Below are 21025 nucleotides of genomic sequence, written 5' to 3'. Positions count from 1 at the left end.
TCCAGGTGCAGAGTGTGGCAACCCGAACTCAGTAACAGAAAATGAATCCACAGCTGTGTTCCACTAGAAGTAGGAAGAAGTTGCCAGTGTGGCCCAATCGTCCTTAATCTGTTTTCTTTTTACTATGTGCCATTCTAGTAAACATCTTTATTATTGAAAGAGCTCATACAACAGACACTCCAAGAGATAAGTCAAAGGATTTGAACAATGTATAGATGAGAACATGTATTTACTAATCAAATGTGGAAAAATTATCAGCTTCACAAGAAAGTGTAGAAATGCAAATTAAACAGTCATTCTTTAGCAATCAAATTAACAGAAACAACACAGTAATGAGGGGTATTTTGCATCACTCCACGAGTACGCAAGAAAAAAGAAACAAGAATTCAACCGGGGTAGCAGGATTCAGAAATCTGGTAAAATTATGTATCAAATTTGGAGACTTTGTGCTTACATGCATTTTAAAGACTGTACCCGTAGATCTAGGACCAATAGTGACCCCCAAAAGTTAATTACCTTCGCAATGAAAATGTATCAAAATTCTAATAGCGGTCCTCGAATGGTAGGCCTATGGATGATTTTTTTTTTCTTTCTAGTGGTCTACAGTTCACTTAAATATTCACTCACCAAATACCTGCTGAGCTCCAGGCAAGTGCAAGGCCCTGTTTCTAGGTGCTAGAAACACTGGAGAACAAGACCAAAATGTCTTGCCCTTCAGGAGATTATAGTCTAGCGGGGAGACAAATATATAGTATAACTCTAGCCATAAGGGCTTTGAATAAACAAATGCAGAACTAGTGGAGAGAAGCATTCCTTCTGTGTCTGAGGAGGTAATTTGTAAAAACATTGGACGGGGGACTTCGCAGGTCATCCAGTGGCTATGACTTCCCGCTCCCAATGCAGGGGGCCGGTGCAGGAGGCTCCCAATACAGGAATCAATGCAGTTTGATCCCTGGTCGGGGAACTAGATCCCACAAGCCTCAATTAAGAGTTCACATGCCCCAACCAAAGATCCCATCCGCTGCAGTTAAGACCCAGAGCAGCCAAATTTAAAAAAAAAAATTTTTTTTAACAATTTTAAAATATTTTTATTTTAATGTGGTTGAGGTGCAGAAATCAGGGTGGGAAACATTCTAGGCTGATGGAGATCAAAGGTCCTGAGGTGGGAGGGTGCCTGACCTGTGGGAATGGAGTACATGAGCAAAAGAGGGTGGCCAACATGGCTGAAGGGCACAGGGTCGGGGGCAGGGACCCGGGGCCCGAGGGGCATCATGACTGTGGTGAGCACTGCTGTAGTCGCTAAGTTGTGTCCGACCCTTCTGCTACCCCATGGGCTGGAGCCTGCAGTCCATGGGATTTCTCAGGCAAGAATACTGGAGTGGACTGCCATTCCCTTTTCCAGGGGATCATCCCCGCCCAGGGACTGAGCCCACATCTCCTGCATTGCATGCCACTGAGCCATGCTGCAGTTAGTCTCTCTTCCAAAGTGATAGAAATCTCCGCCAGGTTTACTGCTCAAACTCCATGAGAAACTGCCAGAGTATTTCATACACTATGGTAAAATTTAAAATTCTGAAGAAATCCAGAGATGGAGTAGTTCTGGGAGTATACTGCTCAGGATCTGTCTCTGGGCTCTTCTCCCAGCCCAGTGAGGTGACTCAGAGTCACTATGGGGCAAGAAAGGAGTAAGCTCTGAGGTGATGAGGAGAGGCAGAAATCAAAGCATCTGTGCTTTTTAAACATGTTCAGAAGGAGATTCCAATTCCAAGCAAAAAAAAAAAAAAAAAAACCAACCCTACACCTCTAAATTTCATTTGGGAAGGTGTGCCAAGGGGGTTCTATTCTTAAAAAAGAAAATGAGGGACTGCCCTGGTGGTCCAGTGGTTAGGAATCTGCCTGCCAAGGGAGGAGACAGGTTTGATCCCTGGTCCAGGAAGATTCCACGTGCCTCGGGGCAAATAAGTCCATGTTCAGCCAACTAGTGAGCTCACACACCCTAGAGCCTGTGCTCCACAACCAGAGAAGCCAGAACAATGCACCGCAACTAGGTAATAACTCCTGCTTGCTGCAACTAGAGAAAGCCCACGCACAGCAACAAAGACCCGACGCAGCCCAAAATAATAAGATTTTTTAACAAAATAGAAAAATGAAACAAAACACCCAAAAGAAAAACGCCTCAACTCTGAATTTTCTCAGTAGTATCCCTGAGTCCAGCTGGGTACCGTGGGTAGCCTTGTGGTCTGCAGCCATTCCCAGCTGGTGTTCTCAGATGATGCCACCACCCAGGGTCTAGGGAGGACAGAGAAAACATCTCTCTAAAGCTCCTGGTGTTCACCGTGGGAAGACTTTTTGAGCGCTGTCTGCTAGATCAGTCTAGGTCATTTATGGGGAATTCCTTCTTCAGCCTCTACACTTCGAAAAACTGTTTCTCCTCTACACCAGGCAAGTCTTTCCCTCCTGATGTTCTGACTCCTGTAACTGAACATGTGGCCCTCTTCGCACAAGTCCCCAAGTCTCAGTCAAGTCTTCAGGCACCTCTAGAAACCACACAAGGCCTGCAGTATGCACTTTCTTCCCTGGCTTTATTATTTTCTCAGTCTTTTACCCCAACTTAAGTTTATTACCAGTATCCCTTTTTTTTCTGGCCAGGCTGTAGGCCTTGTGGGTTCTTAGTCCCCTGACCAAGGATCAAACCTGTGTCCCTACAGTGGAAGTGTAGAGTCCTAACCACTGCACAGTAGGAATTCCCTATCTATCCTTTTGAAGTAAGTGTTTTGGAAAAGGCAAGAGTAGAATCAATGGACAGAAGCATCACAGTTTCATTTTTAAAATCCTATCTCTGTATATGGGCTTCCCAGCGGTCGCTAGTGGTAAAGAACCCTCCTGCCAATGCAGGAGACGTAAGAGATGTGGGTTCAATCCCTAGGTTGGGAAGATCCCTGGAGAAGGGCACAGCAACCCATTGCAGTATTCTTTTTTTTTTTTTTTTTTCATTCCAGTATTCTTGCCTGGAGAAACCCATGGACAGAGGAGCCTGATGGGCTACATACAGTCCATAGGGTTGCAAAGAGTCAGACATGACTGAAGCAACTTAGCACACATGCACAATCTCTGTATACACAGCTACACTGATATATTGATAGTATTACTTATGAATTAAGTAGTGTTCTAAGAAGCTTTAAGCAAGCATGTTAGATATGGCATTTTCTCATCATCCTGAGGCAGGAAAAGTATTTACATGACCTGAGGACACATCTTACAGAGACCTGGGGGATCAAAAAGTTTTCCTCATGTCGGAGAAGGCAATGGCACCCCACTCCAGTACTCTTGCCTGGGAAATCCCATGGACGGAGGAGCCTGGTGGGCTGCAGTCCATGGGGTCACTAAGAGTCAAATGACTGAGCGACTTCACTTTCACGCATTGGAGAAGGAAATAGCAACCCACTCCAGTGTTCTTGCCTGGAGAATCCCAGGGATGGGGGAGCCTGGTGAGCTGCCGTCTATGGGGTCGCACAGAGTCGGACACGACTTAAGCGACTTAGCAGCAGCAGCACTGTCTTTATGGAACACACTTGTGAGCGAAGCCCGCTGAGCCGAGCAAACTCTGCCGTCCTCCCATCATCACCCATCCTGGGACAAACTGACATGTGCCTCCTGACAGGATGCAGAAGAACACAAACATCACCTTTGTGCTACTCCTGCCAAAAAGGTACAACTTAAATCTAAACCAGGAGGAAACACCATGTCAAGGTCCAGAAACACAAAAGCTATGGGTAAAAAAATTCCAGGTAAAAACAAATTAAGGAGAGAAGACGATTAAATACAATGAATGACCTTCAATAGACCCTGGACCAGAAACCAAATGGCCATAAAGGAAATTACTGTGGCAAATGAAACTTCAAAAAGTGAAAGTTGTTCAGGTGTGTCCAACTGTTTGTGACCCCATGGCCTGTAGCCCGCCAGGCTCCTCTGTCCATGGAATTCTACAGGCCAGAATGCTGGAGTGGATAGTCATTCTCTTCTCCAGGGTATCTTTCCAACCCAGGGATGGAACCCAGGTCTCCCACATTGCAGGCAAATTCTTTACCATCTGAGCCACCAGGGAAGCTCCACAAAAAGGCAAGTCATACAAATTTTTTGGTTTCCCGGTGTACAAAAAGCTATGCTTATACTATACTGTAGTGTATTAAATTTATTGTACACACACACACACATATATATACAATGGCATTATTTCTAAAAAAAAATGTACATATCTTAATTAAAAGGTTCTTTCTTGTTTAAAAATGCTAACCATCATTTGAGCCTTTAATGAGTCAATCTTTTTGCATTAGTGATCAAAGTATACTGATCACAGATCACAACAACAAGTACAATAATAATGAAAAAGTTTGAAATATTGCAAGAATTACTAAAATGTGACACAGAGACACAGTAAACAAATACTCTTGGGAAAACACTGATAGTTCTGTATGACGCAACATTGCCACAAACCTTCAATTTGTAAAAAAATGCAGTATCTGTGAAACAAATATGTCCTTTCAGAAAATGCAGTCTAGAGTATGGGGGAAAGGGCATGAAGTCTCCAACTTAGTCCTGAGAAGTTAAGAAAAAATGTATATGTAATACATATTCATACAGGGAAAGAGAGAGAAGCAAATGAGGCAATTATAAACAATTAACAGGATTCCCTGGTGGTCCAGTGGTTAAGAATCTGACTTGCCAGTGCAGCGGACAGAGGCTCAGTCTCTGATCTGGGAAGATTCTACATGCCTCGGGGCAACTAACTCTGTGTGCTGCAATTACTAAAGCCTGTGCACCCTAGCGCCATGCTCCACAACAAGAGAAGCCACTACAATGAAAAGCCCGTGGACTGCAAGGAAGAGTAGCCCTCGATTTTGCTGTGCTGCTGCTGCTAAGCCGTTTCAGTCGTGTCCGACTCTGTGCGACTCCATAGATGGCAGCCCACCAGGCTCCCCCATCCCTGGGATTCTCCAGGCAAGAACACAGGAGTGGGTTGCCATTTCCTTCTCCAATGCATGAAAGTGAAAACTGAAAGTGAAGTCGCTCAGTCATTTGACTCTTAGTGACCCCATGGACTGCAGCCCACCAGGCTCCTCCGTCCATGGGATTTTCCAGGCAAGAGTACTGGAGTGGGGTGCCACTGCTGTAACTAGAGCCAAAAATAAATAAATAAATAAGTAAAAAAAATTTTTTTAATGAACACGTAACAAAGGCAAATCTGGCAAAAGGTATGTGTGAGTTCCTGGTACTATATTGAAACTCCTTTGTAAGTTTTAGATTATTTCAAAATAAAAGGTGACACATTACAACAACAAAGAAAAAACTTTCCCTAAACACACCCTAAACTCCCTGGAGATGGAAAAATCTCAGTCTGGCATAGTCCAGACAAACTGTACTGTATAGAGGCCATTGTGCTGTGACGTTATTTCTCCTGGAGGAAATGGCTACTGCCCAATGGCTTTGAGAACTGACCGGGGTTTGGAGGGGGAGAACCCTAACAAAAACAGGTGCTACAAAACTCTGATACTTTACACTCACTGTTCCTCCTAGCCTCGTAACCTCCACCCCGGATCCCAACTGTTATTTGTGGACAAAAATACACTGCCTGTCATTTCAGTAAACAGAGAGTGTTGCTCGCCATCAAGCCATCCACCACTGCAGCTGACCCCAACAATGAGCCCTCATGAACACTGCGGATAGAGAAAAATAGGATATTGGCCCTAGATAATTAAGTTGTAAATCAAAGAAATAATTTCAATGAGTGTAGATTCTTGCATCTTCCCATACATAGAAAAGCACTAAAGTCATTAACTTGAGATTTTGTGTGTGTGTGATTAGCAGTAATCTTTTGATGTTTGACTTTTTTTTTTTTTCCCAGTAAAAACTCCTATATATACTGACTTCTCCCCTTACCTTTTCTGAACAGTCCCTCAGTGCTGTCTGAGAGGCTGTTTCCTGGGCAACAGTCCTCAGGAAGGCCCCTAAACAAAACACAATTCTCAGCTTTTAGGCTGCACTTTATTTTTTTCAGTTGACACATCTCAAGGAAAAAAAAAACCAACTATGTGCAGTGACAGACGTTAATTAGGTTTATTGTCCTGATCATTGCATAACATATCTGCATATCGAATCACAAGATTATTTCTTGCTGTACACAAGAAACTAATATAATCTTTATGTAAATTACACCTCAATTTTTGTAAAAAAAGAAAAAAATCTCATTTAAAAAAAAATACAGAGCCTGGAAAGACAGGACAAAGAGGTGTGCTACAGGTCTGGTCTTGCAGAAGAAAAAACTCTATACAATTGTGCCTGGCAACAAGACACTGAACTAAAGAATTACAAGTTTTCTTGGGGACAACTTGGGCTCCCAGAGTAAGCTGACTAGAAAGCCTGAGGCCCTGGGGTGAAAGGCCCTCACTTCCCAGGGTCAGAGCAGAAGAAACTGCTCCAGGTTGGCCTTCTTGATAGAAGGAAAAAATTAGACAAGCTAAGAAGGGCAGAGTTGAGACTACAGAAGGAACTGCCATTAGCAGCTGCCCTGAGCATTCGTTTTGCTAGGATGGAATGAGCCAGTTTCACTTGGGAAGAAATAATAATTCCATTCTAATTAATTCAGGCATTATGGCAATTGATAAGAGTGGAAGTAGAATATTTTTCTTTCATTTAAAGTGTAAGTTTGAAGCAACTATATGAAAGCCCTGTGAGCCAGGACTAAGTCATCCATATTAAATTTTTTTTTTACTTTTTCCATCTCTGCAAATATTTAACTCCTGGCAAAATTGAAAACTCGCAACTCACTCTTCACTGGTGTCTAAGAAATATAATACTGGAAAAGAAAAGGATGAAAATAATATGGAATGAGACACATGACATGTACTGGGAAGCAAACTTCAAATGAAACTTCCATTTATGATTTAGTCAAAAACATATGGATATGCAAGTTGAAAACCAGAGCAAGTGGGAAAGCGAGGTGCCTGGCTAAAAGTACATTTTTTTGTGGCAACTTTAAATCATTATTTCGTGAAAGGAAGTAGCAGCCCAAACCAATTCTTCACAAGAAACAGAGCAGGCCTGCAGTATACTGTCTATTTAGGTAAACAATTACTTGTTTAGTTCGATAAAAGCAAACCACATTTAAATTGTATTTTTTAAAAAGAATTCTTATACTTTCCTAACAAATTAACATTCCAAAGAAACTTGAAAAAAATGAGGAAATTAAAAGGCACAAAAATTTAAGTACAAGAATATTTACTGCATATAATATAATCTATATAAATAATAAAAAATAGAATCAACATTTACATCTCCAGTAAAAGAACTGGTAAAATAAGTTATTATAGAATTACACAATGGCAGCTATACAGCCATTAACATGATGGCTATAATGGTGTAAAGAAAGAAATATGCCCCAAGTCCATTCATATACATATTTATACATATATGATGGAGAAGGCAATGGCAACCCACTCCAGTACTCTTGCCTGGAAGATCTCATGGATGGAGGAGCCTGGTAGGCTGCAGTCCATGGGGTCTCGAAGTCGGACACGACTGAGTGACTTCACTTTCACTTTTCACTTTCATGCATTGGAGAAGGAAATGGCAACCCACTCCAGTGTTCTTGCCTGGAGAATTCCAGGGACGGGGGAGCCTGGTGGGCTGCCGTCTATGGGGTCACACAGAGTCGGACATGACTGAAGCGACTTAGCAGCAGCAGATACATATATGAATTAAATGTGGTTTAGTCGCTAAGTCATGTCCGACTCTTTGCGACCCCATGGAGATTCTCATTAAACAATGAGAATCTAATCCATACCAATCAGCATTACAAAGACTAAAAAGTTTGCTAATAAACATTATTGGCCAGAGCAGGAAGAAAGCAACACTTTAATACACCGTTGCATGCATGTCAAGTCACTTCAGTCATGTCCGATTCTTTCCAACCCTATGGACCCTAGCCCGCCAGGCTCCCCTATCCACAGGGATTGCCCAGGCAAGAATACTGGAGTGGGCTGCTGAGCCCTCCTTCAGGAGATTCTCCTGACTCAGGGATCGAACCCAAGTCTCTTATGTCTCCTGCATTGCCAGGGGTCGGGGGTTCTTTACCACTAGCGCCACCTGGGAAGCCCCATTAATGGTAGGAGTATAAATTCATGTCACCATTTTAGAGGAAAGTGGAACAGCTATTAAAACTTGAAATGCACATAACTTTGGCCCCAGGTATTTCACCTCTGCAAAACCGTCCTCCACATAAACAGCATATGGCACAAGGATTTGCATACAGGGATGCACACTGTGGCTTTGTCTAATGCTGCTCAGTTGCTTCAGTCGTGTCCGACTCTGTGCGACCCCATAGACGGCAGCCCACCAGGCTCCGCCGTCCCTGGGATTCTCCAGGCAAGAACACTGCAGTCAGTTGCCATTTCCTTCTTTGTCTAATAATAGCAAACAATTAGCAAAGAACCTAAATATCCAGCATAGAGGACTGGTTGAATAACTATGGTTCATCTGTAGAGTAGAATACTATTTACTGATAAAAAAGAATAAATACATCTGTAAGTGCCAATTTAGAAAGCTCTCTAATATATGTTAAGTTTTAAAAAAGGCACATCCATCTAAGGACACATACATATATAGAGTATTTCTGAAATACAAATAGCCCTCTGTGCCTGTGGTTTCTGCATCTAAGGATGCAACCAATTTGGGATAGAAATGGAACCTGCAGGGCTTCCCTGGTGGCTCAGGGGTAAGGAGTCCTCCTGCTAATAATGCAGGGGACACAACTTCAATCCCTAATCCGGGAAGATCCCACATGCCTCGGAGCAACTAAGCCCATGCGCCACAACTACTGAAGCCTGGACACCTAGAGCCCTGCTTGCCCCAGTGAGAGAAAAACCCACGTAGCAACAAAGAACCAGCACAGCCAAAAATAAATAAATAAAAAAATAAAATTATTTTTACAAAAGAAACAGAACCTGCAGATGCAGAGCCGTGGATATGGAGGGTGGACTGCACTGCACCATTTTATAGAAGGGATTTAAGCATCCTCAGATTTTAGCATCTGCAGGGGTCCTGGAACCAACCCCCAGCGTACTGAGGCAACCGGTAGTAGAGGTTTCCCTGGGGAGGAGAGAAAGGCTGAGGATCTTGGTGTGACAGAATCTTACTTCTCTGGAACTCTTTAGAACTGCATGAATGTTTTGCCAGGTTTGTGTTACTTTTCCAATAAAAACAGCTAATCAAAAAATATGCATTGAAACAGATGCTCATGATACATTAAGTGAAAAAAGCAGCTACAAAAAAAGAATGTAGAGGATGCTCCAACCTCTTTTGTTTACATTTATACATGAAAGAGAGAAATATGAGAATTTAGTGTGATTTTGAATGATCATATTACAGTATTTTTATTTTCTCATTTTTTGCTGATCAGTACTGTCTATGATGACCAAGTAGTAATTATATAATATGGGAGAAAATAACATTCCTGAATCTTGCTGCCTCAAATATGTTTTAAGACCTTATTTTTCCCTGCTTTCCTTTTTCCAGGGAGATCTTCCTCTCTTCAGCGCACTTAATGAGAAAAGACCATGAAGACTTTTGTTTTCCTGGATTCTCTTATGGTATTATCAATATTTTGCTGACTTCATCAGAGAGAATTATTCCAAGTCAAGCGTGGCACAACAGCTGTTCCTGACCACCAGCAACTGCAAAACACCCTGGGAATAAATTTAGACTTCCAGAAAGGAAGAAGAAATCAATCTTGCAGTTGATACAGGGAGGTGATGATCACACACAGGCGGGGGTCAACATCACCAGGAGCCCCAAAGAGCAGATCAAAGAAAAAGTGTCCAGATGTCACTCGACACATCAATTTGGAACAAATGGCCAAATGACTACCATCCCAGCATCCCTCTGCCTAAAACTTTAACTGGATGACATTCTCCACAGCAAGGAAGCTCCTGGGGGCAAACTACTGAAAGTCAGCCAGCAGATAGTACTACAACTGTCCAGATTATTTTTAAAATTCTCAACCGAGGCCTGCAGCCTGGTGAAGAGTTTAGAACCCATTAAAAATAAATAAGTAAATGAACATCGTGCCTACAAAAAAAGGGACAAAGGAAAAGCTTGACCTGGACTTGACCCCCTTCCTAAGAGGATCTGTTCATCTTTGGGGTATGGGGCACCCCTTCTGGAATTTTTCAGGGGCTTAAGCCTGTAGAGGGGGCTTCCCTGGTGGTTCAGATGGTAAATAATCTGCTTGTAATGCAAGAAACCTGGATTCAATCCTTGGGTCAGGAAGATCCCCTGGAAAAGGAAAGGACACCCCACTCCAGTATTTTTGCCTAGAGAATTCCATGGATAGAGGGGCCTGGTGGGCTACAGAGGATTGCATGGGGTCGCAAAGAGACTGCAAAGAGTCAGACATGACTGAGCAACTAACGCTTTCACTTTCAAGCCTGTAGAGGCCTCTTTGGTCAGTTCTCAGCTAGTGAAGTTCAAGGTGGGCTTACACACTGATCTTGTGAATTTAGACAACACACTTCAATAATCAGGATGCTAAACAGCAACATCTCCTCTGGTTTTTGAAATTTCTGGAAAGTGGCTTTGGTATTCACATACCAAAGCTCACGTGTGCACACTGACACCAAGTGCCAAGGCAACAAGTGCCCGTGTCCCCATAAATGTCTATTTCAGGCAAAAACCCCGCTTAGAAGTTGGTGGAATAAGTCAGACAGAGAAAGATATCTGTCTGTTACCATTTATGAGTGGAATCTACAAAGTAAAACAAATGAATGCATATAACAAAACAAAAACACTCACAGACATAGAGAACAAACTAGTGGTTACCAGTGGGGAGAGGGAAGCAGGGAGGGGCAAGTCAGGGGGAGGAGATTAAGAGGGACAAACTACTCTGTGTACAATAAACAAGCAACAAAGATATATTGTACCGCACAGGGAATGAAACCAGCAGTTTGTAATAACTATAAATTGAGTATAGTCTTTAAAAATTGTGAATCACTAAGTTGTACAGCTAAAACTTAGAGAGTTTTCAGGTAACTCAAGTTAAAGGCTGGATTTCTGAGTGGGTTTTTGCCACCTGTTAGTCTCCCATCTCTGTGCTAAGGCACACAGTTCTGTGGCTGTTTCTACACTTGGCTGATGACCAGAGGCATCTGAGCACTTGAAAACAGTGCCCATTCCCAGACCCCACCCTACACGGTCCAAGGCAGGATTTCCCAGGGGTGGGGTCCAGGCAGTCTTCCTCCCAGCAGCTGCCCGTGATTGTTCTTTGGGGAGCAATCCACACTACTACTGGACTCTGAAGATGTGTGTTTAACAAATGCCCCAAGGAATCCTACCCAGCTAGGCCCCACTCAAACACTAATCTTAAGAGACTAGGAACGACTTGTTTGCCACAAAAAGACTCAGCTGCAGAGAAGCTTAACAATTCATGGTTTTGTCTAAACTGCACACGGAGCCTAGAGTTTTCTTCCCTACACCCCACCCTCCTCTCACAATAAAAAACTCAAGGCTTCTCTGATGACGCACGGTAAAGAATCTGCCTGCAATACAGGAGACATGGGTTTGATCCCTGGGTCGGGAAGATCCCCTGGGTCGGGAAGATCCCCTGGAGTGGGAAATGGCAAACCCACTCCAGTTTGCCAGTTAGAATTCTTGCCCGGCGAATTCTATGAACAGAGGAGCCTGGTAGTCTACTGTCCCTGGGGTCGCAAAGAGTTGGACACAACTGAGTGACTAACACTTTCACCAACCAAATGGTTCTCCATTTTTTTTGGCTAATAAAAAAAGAATATTACTATATTTAAAAGAAAATTAAGGAGACCATCCCCGATTCAAAAGCCTTATTATAATCTCTATCAACATCTAAAAACACATAATTGATTTACCCAATACACTTATTCTACAAAATGGTGCACCTGTGATGTGTAATACAGTTGGCCATGGGCTAGAAATACACAGGTTGAGAGCAGCGTCTCATGGGAAAAGAAAATCTCAACAGTCTTTTTTAAGAACAAAATTATAGTCATAAAAAATTTTGCCTCCTTTATCAAATTAGACTGATATAATAAAACAATTTTCCATGTGCTATGGAGTCTTATGACAATTGTGTCAGTGGTTACAAATATATTTATTTTCATATTCCAAGCATTTAACGTCAGTGGTATCCGGTAAATAATATATTTTTGTATAGTCTTCCAAATAGTTCACCTAGCAACTATTTCAGAATTTTATCTTGGAGAATATTTCTTAGCAAAGCTGTGGCATCAAACATTTTCAATGGCTCTTGAGACTTCTTATTAAAGAGTCTTACTTTATCTTACCTAAATTTCTAAATTTGGAGTGATAAAATATATTAATACAAGTCCTCATCATGTCATCTTAAAGCAAGCATATGAATGAATACTGATATAGATGAGAGATTTAAGAAAACACAAGGTTCATTTCTTTATACACTATTGTGTGCATGCATGCTAAGTCTCTTCAGTCACATCTGACTCTTTGCGACCCTATGGACTGTAGCCCACCAGGCTCCTCTGTCCATGGGATTCTCCAGGCAATAATGCTGGAGTGGGTTGCCATGCCCTCCTCCAAGGAATCTTCCAGGCCCAGGGATCAAACCCAAGTGTTTTACATCTCCTACATTGGCAGGCAGGTTTTTTACCACTAGCACCACCTGGAAAGCCCTTATATAATATTATGCCCAGCTTTATTGCATAAGAAGAATTGATCAGTTGACTTTATTATTGGTTTTCAGGCCCCATTTCACATAATCTTTAAAAGCCTTAGAAGGAAGGAATTGTAGTGAATCTCTTTTAGGAAACTCCAAAAGTGCAGTCTGTGATAATGTTGGCATCTGGTCCCATCACTTCTTGGGAAATAGATGGGGAAACAGTGGAAACAGTGTCAGACTTTATTTTTGGGGGCTCCAAAATCACTGCAGATGGTGACTGCAGCCATGAAATTAAAAGACGCTTACTCCTTGGAAGAAAAGTTATGACCAACCTAGATAGCATATTCAAAAGCAGAGACATTACTTTGCCAACTAAGGTCCGTCTAGTCAAGGCTGTGGTTTTTCCTGTGGTCATGTGTGGATGTGAGAGTTGGACTGTGAAGAAGGCTGAGCGCTGAAGAATTGATGCTTTTGAACTGTGATGTTGGAGAAGACTCTTGAGAGTCCCTTGGACTGCAAGGAGATCCAACCAGTCCATTCTGAAGGAGATCAGCCCTGGGATTTCTTTGGAAGGAATGGTGCTAAAGCTGAAACTCCAGTACTTGGGCCACCTCATGCGAAGAGTTGACTCATTGGAAAAGACTCTGATGCTGGGAGGGATTGGGGGCAGGAGGAGAAGGGGACGACAGAGGATGAGATGGCTGGATGGCATCACGGACTCGATGGATGTGAGTCTGAGTGAACTCCGGGAATTGGTGATGGACAGGGAGGCCTGGCATGCTGTGATTCGTGGGGTCACAAAGAGTCGGACATAACTGAGCGACTGAACTGAACTGAACTGATTAGATAATGTTGATTCAATAGAGTAAATCCTGACAACTTTAAATGTAAGAAAATAGTGTTGATTTTCTGCAGTTTAGAAAATAGTTAAGTTTTTGTTGTTTTTTTTTAAATGTGGGCCTTTTCTCAGGCTTTATTGAATTTGTTACAATATTGCTTCTGTTTTGTGTTTTGGTTAACCAGGGATTGAACACCGCACCCACTACACTGGAAGGCAAAGTCTTAACCACTGGAACGCCAAGGAAGTCCCTGTTCTCTCTTTTTTAAAGCCAAGAAAGGAAAAAAAAAAAACAAAACAGAACCCCTTCCCCTTTCCCTGTGCCCACCAGTCTTCCATAAAGACCCACTTCACACCACAGCAATCTTATCAACGCCCCATCACCCCAACTCTCCCCAACAAGTGTGGAGGTTTTTCAGTTTGTCTTTGGATTTGCGTTTGTATGTGTCTGTGCGCATTGGGCTAATTTATGCTGCAGAAACCACAAAGTTCAAAAAGTAGTGAGAACAGAGCTGGAAAAATCACAGTAGCCAGATGTGTCTGCCATAAACTCACTACATAAATTTAATCAGGGCAGGGGGGAACTACTGGAAAAATACAAAAATAAGATAGCCCACATATAAATCTAACTTCCAGTAAACTTTCAGGACACCTCTCCACATGCTTTCAGTGACACTAGACTGAGGTGTTCCTTAGCTATTTTATTTGCTTTTGGTAAAACGTCTTTAAGTGCCTTTGAACACTTCCTAGAGGGACACGGGAGCCAACATTGCAAACTGAGCAGAGACAAGATTTTCCATCTTGTCTTGAAAAGCGTACCCTGCAAAAGTAAGCGAGCAAGGAAACCACACATGTGTTTATAATTTGAAACACAGATCAAGACAGACCTGGAGGACAGATTCTGGCCTGGTGGATGGAACATCTTCAAAGAGGGAGTGTGTGTGAGAGTGTGTGATATTTTAAAAATTCCTATAGCATTAAAAATATATCCTGGCTGCACTTTACCAGAAGTTTCTGAACTGGCTAGGGCTGGCAGTCTGGTGAAGCTGTTATACAGTCTTTATTTTTCCTGTCCTGTCTGGGAGGATACTGGCACCCCAGGTCGGGGCCTCATTCCAACAAAAGGTCTGTTAATGTGTGACAGAAGCTCATGGTTGATGATCGCTAGGATTATCACAGAAAAGCAAAAACTGCCTGTCACTTTCTCTCCCCCCAAAACATTTGAAAATATGGGAAGATTTTAAGTTACTGCCTGATTTCAGTCCTCGTGTGCTGAGAAAGGGCTTCCTAGGTGGCACTAGTGGTAAAGAACCCATCAGCTAATGCAGGAGGCATAAGAGACATGGGTTCAATCCCTGGGTCAGGAAGATTCCCTGCAGGAGAGCACGGCAACCCGCTCTAGTATTCTTGCCTGGAGAATCCCCACGGACAGAGGAGCCTGGCGGGCTCCAGTCCATGGGGTCACAAAGAGTCAGGCATGACTAAAGTGACTTAGCATGCACGCATGCACGTGCTGAGAAATGGGAAAACCTGGACACCAATACACTTGCAGAGAGAGAAGGTTCTTCAGGTAGAGCTCAAGGTGAACCTGCTCTTCAGAAACTCCCTCTGCCCATGAAGGAGCCAGGGCCTGAGCTCTTCATCTTTTCACCGTCACTGGCTGGGCTTAAAGATTATTTTCTCAAAGGGTCTAAAAGAGCAACGTTTCTAACGCACACACCACAAGCTCTTCCTCCAGCTACACAGGGGCCAGAAAAGCGAGGACAAGCCAGTCTGCCAGTTCATAATAATAGTGATAACAATACAGTTCTTGCAGGGGGTGGGGGGGTGGGGGGCATTTTTTACTCTATGTACCAAAATATGCAATACCTAAATAATCAAAACTTTTATGGGGAAAAGACTATCATTATCACCAAATTACAAATAAGGGAAATAAGACCCAGGTTAATGAATAAGCAAAAGTAGTAAATGTCTAACCCCAGAGAGAAACTCAGTTCTGACTGCAAGTCTTCCCACTAACCACGATACCGAAAGGTCCCTGCCCTCCGCCTCACCCCCATCACCGCTGTAACAACCTAACTGATTTCCTTAGCACGTTTCGTTTTCCCCAAGCCCACTGTTTCATGTATTATGATATGGCCTGTGTAGAGTCCTTTTTTTTGTTTGCTTCATTTTCCCTTCCTTCAATAAAACAGAGTATCTATTAATAGTAATTAATCATACCAATGAACTCACTGAAAAGACATGAAATCCTACCTGGTGTGTGTCACGAAAAAAAAAAAAATTCAACTTTCACATGGACAGTAATCTTCCTCCTTCACTGTGTCACGTAAAAGTGAGGATTTCAAACAAGCTGTCAGCCCCAAAGTGATACAGCTTCCACTCAGTGGTCATCTCTGACTGCTCTTCACTATCTAAAGTTCTCCAAGACATTCCTTTCTGCTACCATTCACTGGGTATCTCCAGGGACTCAGACTCAAAGGGGATCTATCTGCCCAGACAGAATCAAATTGGATAAAACCTAACAGACAATCTGATTTGGTAAACATGAAAACAAAAATTTCCATTAAAAATTAGACCAAGTTGGAGAGGGCTATTTGAAATAACCCCTTGAGAGTCTATTTCATTTTACTTTGGCATTTGAAAAGAAAGCAAGGTTAATTACACAACAAATCTGCATCCTGACAAAAGTATGGCCACAAAGTCACTCATTCCAGGATGCCTTTAAGTGATGGTTGTCTTCTCTTGCAATTAAAATATGACTTGAGTTACAACCCACATTTCAGGAATATATCCACTGAAAAAATGAGATATTCACTGACAAAAGCTTCCCTCATAGCTCAGTTGGTAAAGAATCCACCTGATATGCAGGAGACCCCGGTTCGATTTCTCCAGGGAAGATCCCCTGGAGAAGGAAAAGGATACCCACTCCAGTATTCTGGCCTGGAGAATTCCATGGACGGTATAGTCCATGGGGTTCCAAAGAGTCGGACACGACTGAGCGACTTTCGCTTTGTGGTGGTGGTTTAGTCGCTAAGTCCACCTCTTCCGACCCCATGGACTGTAGCCTGCCAGGCTCCTCTATCCATGGGATTCTCCAGGCAAGAATACTGTAATACTGACTTACTGACTGACAAAAAGGTTTCTTGCGCTGGCAGGGAGTGGGGGGAAGGGAGGAGACTTGAAATACTTTCACCAGGGGGCGCTATCCTCACTCAAAGTAAAAAATAGTGTTCCTAATTTAAAGCTCTTTGCACACTAATCAGTCTAAAATCTGTCCTGTTTTTTTGAGAGCTTTTAATTTGAACAATGGAATGGTCCTCAAATATAACATATAATTAAATAAAACAAAATAAAGTTTTTATTTCAAGAGAACACAATGATGATAATATTTCATTATGTGCCAGCCATGGATCTACACACATTACTTATAAACTCATACAACCTCCTCACACTGTAAATATAATCCTCATTTTAAATATGGAGAAACTGAGGCAGAATTAAGCAACTTAAAAGAGCCACCAATAGGTAGAGCCAAAACTCCAATTCTGACCGTCTGACTCCCAGGACCATGTCACAGAATTGCAATATAAGGAGATTCATTGCTGAATGTATTTTGCTATGTCAGTGATTATAGTTGCTCAGTCATGTCCGACTCTTTGTGACCCCAAAGACTGTGGCCCACCAGGCTTCTCTGTCCATGGAATTTTCCAGGCAAGAATACTGGAGTGGGTTGCCATTCCCTTCTCCATGGGATCTTCCCAACCCAGGGATCTATTGAACCCGGGTCTCCCACCTTGCAGGCAGGTTCTTTACTGTCTGAGCCATCAGGGAAGCCCATATCATAGCTCTAGAAATACATAAATCAGACTAGTAAAGCTCATTCTATCACCTGACAGTACTGTTCATTGTATTTTGACATCATTTTCACATGTACCTAAATACCCATTGGTGAAGGGGACATATGACTTAAGTTCACTTATTTGTCAGATGCATGCCACTGAAAAAACCAAAATTCGAGATTTAAGAAGTAGAAGGAAGAGAAGGATCTTCTCCACTTAAAAGGTAAAAAGAAAAAAAAAATGTGGTTGATAAAACAGACCTAAAAATTTTGAGTTATCTTCAAAATAATGACTATATATATATATGTTTATGTACATATACACACTAATAATATAAATATATATGTAAACAGATGTATACCTATTATTTTCAAGATAATGAAAACAAAATACCACATGTTAAAAGAAAAAGTAGAAAAATCTGTTCTATTTGTAAAGGTTGATAATAGAGAGTGTAAACTACAGGCAAAGCTATAGCTTAAAATAAAATACTCTGAGTAAATCATTTATTATTAGGACCATATTGTGACTCTAAATAGCCCCAGGCTTTGGAGCTTACTTTGGATTCCCCACTATATTTCCATTCTTGGGATACATCTGTGATTCTCAAGAGGCTAGGAACACACTGTGTAGTGGGCAAACACTCAAATATTATTGGAAAAATCCCAGAATGTGTGTCTTGAGAAAGTCACTGCCCCAATTTATTAGAGATCTAGGGAAAAGTATTTCATTCAGCTACAGGTAAACTTGTTTCAGACATTCCAATTACAATTTCTTTAGATGAACTTTACCAACAGTTGGGTTTTTAGTATGTTGGAGGGTGAGGGAGGACCTCACCTGTGCTTTCAGTATTGAGTTTTTAGCATCAGAGTCCTTCTAATCTAGTCCAATTCCTACTTTTGCAATTTTTAAAAATTAAGCGAAGTGCATAAATGAGCATAAACAAGGATATTCACTCCAATATTGGGTGCACTAAAAACACACTAAATCTCAATACCCATCAGATGGAGGCCAGTTAAATATTTATATTGGGTAATTAAAAAAAAAAAAGACAAGACAGCTTTGTGTGTACAGATATGAAAGTGGAAAAACTAAGGTGCAGAGCAGTGGATATAATGTGCTAGCATTTATGTGAAGAAACGTACATAAGACTGGAAGCACTGATTGACTCCAGGCAACACACAAAGGACTGAGGCATGGTGATCACAGGGAGACTTACTTTTTGACACCCCTTTGAAAAGTGTTTGAATTTTTTTAACCAGGTCCATGAAAGATCTTTTCCAATGAAGACTGACTACAAAGCTGGCAATAATACTTTAATAATCAGCTTTTAGAACTTTCAGTAAAAATTAAATGGTTAAAGAAACCCTGAAACAGTCTAATGTTACCTAATTTGTGGTTTCTTTGCTATACTCACATCTGCTTTCTACTTGAGCTCTGATATACTGGGGACAAATGACTCATGGGAAGCTTTGGTTTACCACTGCTCATACAAGCACTGGTACCATTTTCCTTGATCTGCCCTTTAGATACGAAACACAACAGAGGCTGTTCCAAGTCGTTTGCCTTTTGTATATATTTTACATCTGCAGGCTTTAAAATGGTAGATCCAGACTTCCTGAAAGAAGGGACAACATATTTACTTGAGTATACTGACTCAGACCTCCTTGAGTCCACACTCACCATGGCTAAGCCACAGTTATAAATGGAGTATATCTACGAAAACTGCTTCCATTTTTATCTGTTCATTCTTGAAAATCCAACAGAGATTCTTTTCATTCTCTGAAACTCTGTTCTGTGTATAAAACAGTATCTGGACATCTGATCTTAAATGGAAATGTCACCTGAAAATGACACTATCTTTTTAAAAACTTTACCTTTTAGGGGCATGGAAGAATGGCTGGCAACAAAAGCTGATTGGTTCTGTTGCCGAAGTGTATTCATTCACACCTGATTCTCTCCAGTGGGTGGAATTTTACTCTTTTTGCAATTAGCAGAAACTAATCTGAAGTCTAAAATCACACCTATTCAAAATGAAGTGAAATGTGAACCATCCTTTCCTAGGGTAGGTGTGGGAAGAAGCCACTCACAGATTATGCAAGGGTTGAATGCATCCTATAACCAGACCAACCTCAGTTTCAACTCTAGCTCTTCCAGTGCACAAGCTGGGACTTTGGGAAAGTTTCTGCATATATAAAATGGGAATGCTATCACTTCTTATAGGGTGGTTGTGAGGACTGAATGAGATAAGGCAAGAAAATACCTAGTCTGGTGTCAGTCACACATTATGAGGGAGAAGAAAAGGAAGGAAGCAAAGATATCTGAGGCCAGAATTGTACCCTTTGGTAGTCTTCAGGGACCAGATTCACAGGGATAAGGGATAAGTACCCTCCTTGCCTTGGTGTGGGTGAAGACAGGAGGCCTAAGTGATTTTTCCAAGAGCTTCAGTAAAGGTAATTGGAGAGGATGCTGGGGCTGTAGTGTCAAGCTGGATACCATGTCATGAACCACACAGCCAAGAGGCCAAGAAAAGATGGCAAGGGCAGTGAAAGGGTAATGCAGCCAAAAGGGAGGAAAGGATACTATCTGGGTACATGAGTAGGCACTGAGGCAACCAAAGCCGCTTCTGAGCTCCAGAGGCCCTTGCTTGAACATCTATTTATCCAGCTCCGAGTCAAAGCTTACCAAGATTCGGCTGAGACACGGCCATGGACCTCTGGGGCGCTGGTGTGGAAGTGGCAGCTGGGTGGAGGTTCATATGATTCAGGGGCTGATTCATCGCCTTCCTAGGGTCTTGCCATGTGGTGATTTTTTCTATGTGACTAAAAGAAGGAAAACAATTATCTCTTTAATTGTTAGCATCATTACCATCATCACCAGTAACAACACAACAGTTAAATGATGCTGGCCTTTCTTCCCTTAGAATTTGCTTACAGGAGCTTGACACATTGTTTCCAGCCAACATCAAGCTTGCCCACTTACCCTCCATCCAAGTTGGGCCATGATGGGGATTTTGCAGGGGACTCTCTGACAATAAGTTGATTTGGTTGACCAGTTGCCTCCATGTGCAAATGCCCTCTTAAAGGTTTCTTGTCTTACCAAGGATGGACCAGCCCCAGCATACCTCCCCAAGTCCAAGGAGCCTATGTTCTCCAGTCCCCAGTGCCCACTGCCATCCAAGCATTGGGATACCATAGTGCAAACTCCTCTCCCAAAGCAGGACCCTGGCTCTCCTGTCCATCAGCCCTCCCATACTCTCCCAGCTCATGTAATTGACACAATGAGACACCTCCACCTGGCCCCAGCCAGAGACAGGGCCCTTGAAACCAATCCCGTAAACATGACATTACACAGTTCCTACTAAGGGTAAGACACTGTGAGGTCCACAGGAAGCTTATGTTCTACCATGCAAGGTAACAACTGTATAGCTGGAGAACAGAGCAGCAGGAAATACATGTAGGAAGTGCTAGATTATGGAGACACCCAGATTACTGAGGCATAAAGGCTTCTGGGGAATAAGACATGATTAGACTCTTGGTCATATACAACACCCAAGCTTTATTATTAATCTTAGAGAAACCAGAAGGACATCAGCTTCCACCCAGAGTTTCCAGTGTGTCTTCAGAA

At 42.2% G+C, this 21025-nt stretch overlaps 1 protein-coding gene across 3 annotated transcripts in view; it reads right to left on the bottom strand.

Annotated features, from left to right (window-relative positions):
* Positions 1-21025, bottom strand: part of WWTR1 (WW domain containing transcription regulator 1) — a 146485-nt gene that overhangs the window by 44763 nt on the left and 80697 nt on the right. For all 3 annotated transcript variants that reach the window (XM_068983689.1, XM_068983775.1, XM_068983862.1), the window contains exon 3: positions 20084-20220. In XM_068983689.1, coding sequence (XP_068839790.1) covers positions 20084-20220 — 137 coding nt within the window. The remainder of the gene's footprint in view (positions 1-20083; positions 20221-21025) is intronic.

Source organism: Capricornis sumatraensis, chromosome 1 (genome assembly GCF_032405125.1).
Source record: "Capricornis sumatraensis isolate serow.1 chromosome 1, serow.2, whole genome shotgun sequence".
Classification (NCBI taxonomy): Eukaryota; Metazoa; Chordata; class Mammalia; order Artiodactyla; family Bovidae; genus Capricornis; species Capricornis sumatraensis.
Note: the sequence above shows the minus strand (reverse complement) of the source record. Positions and strands in the feature narration are given on the sequence as shown.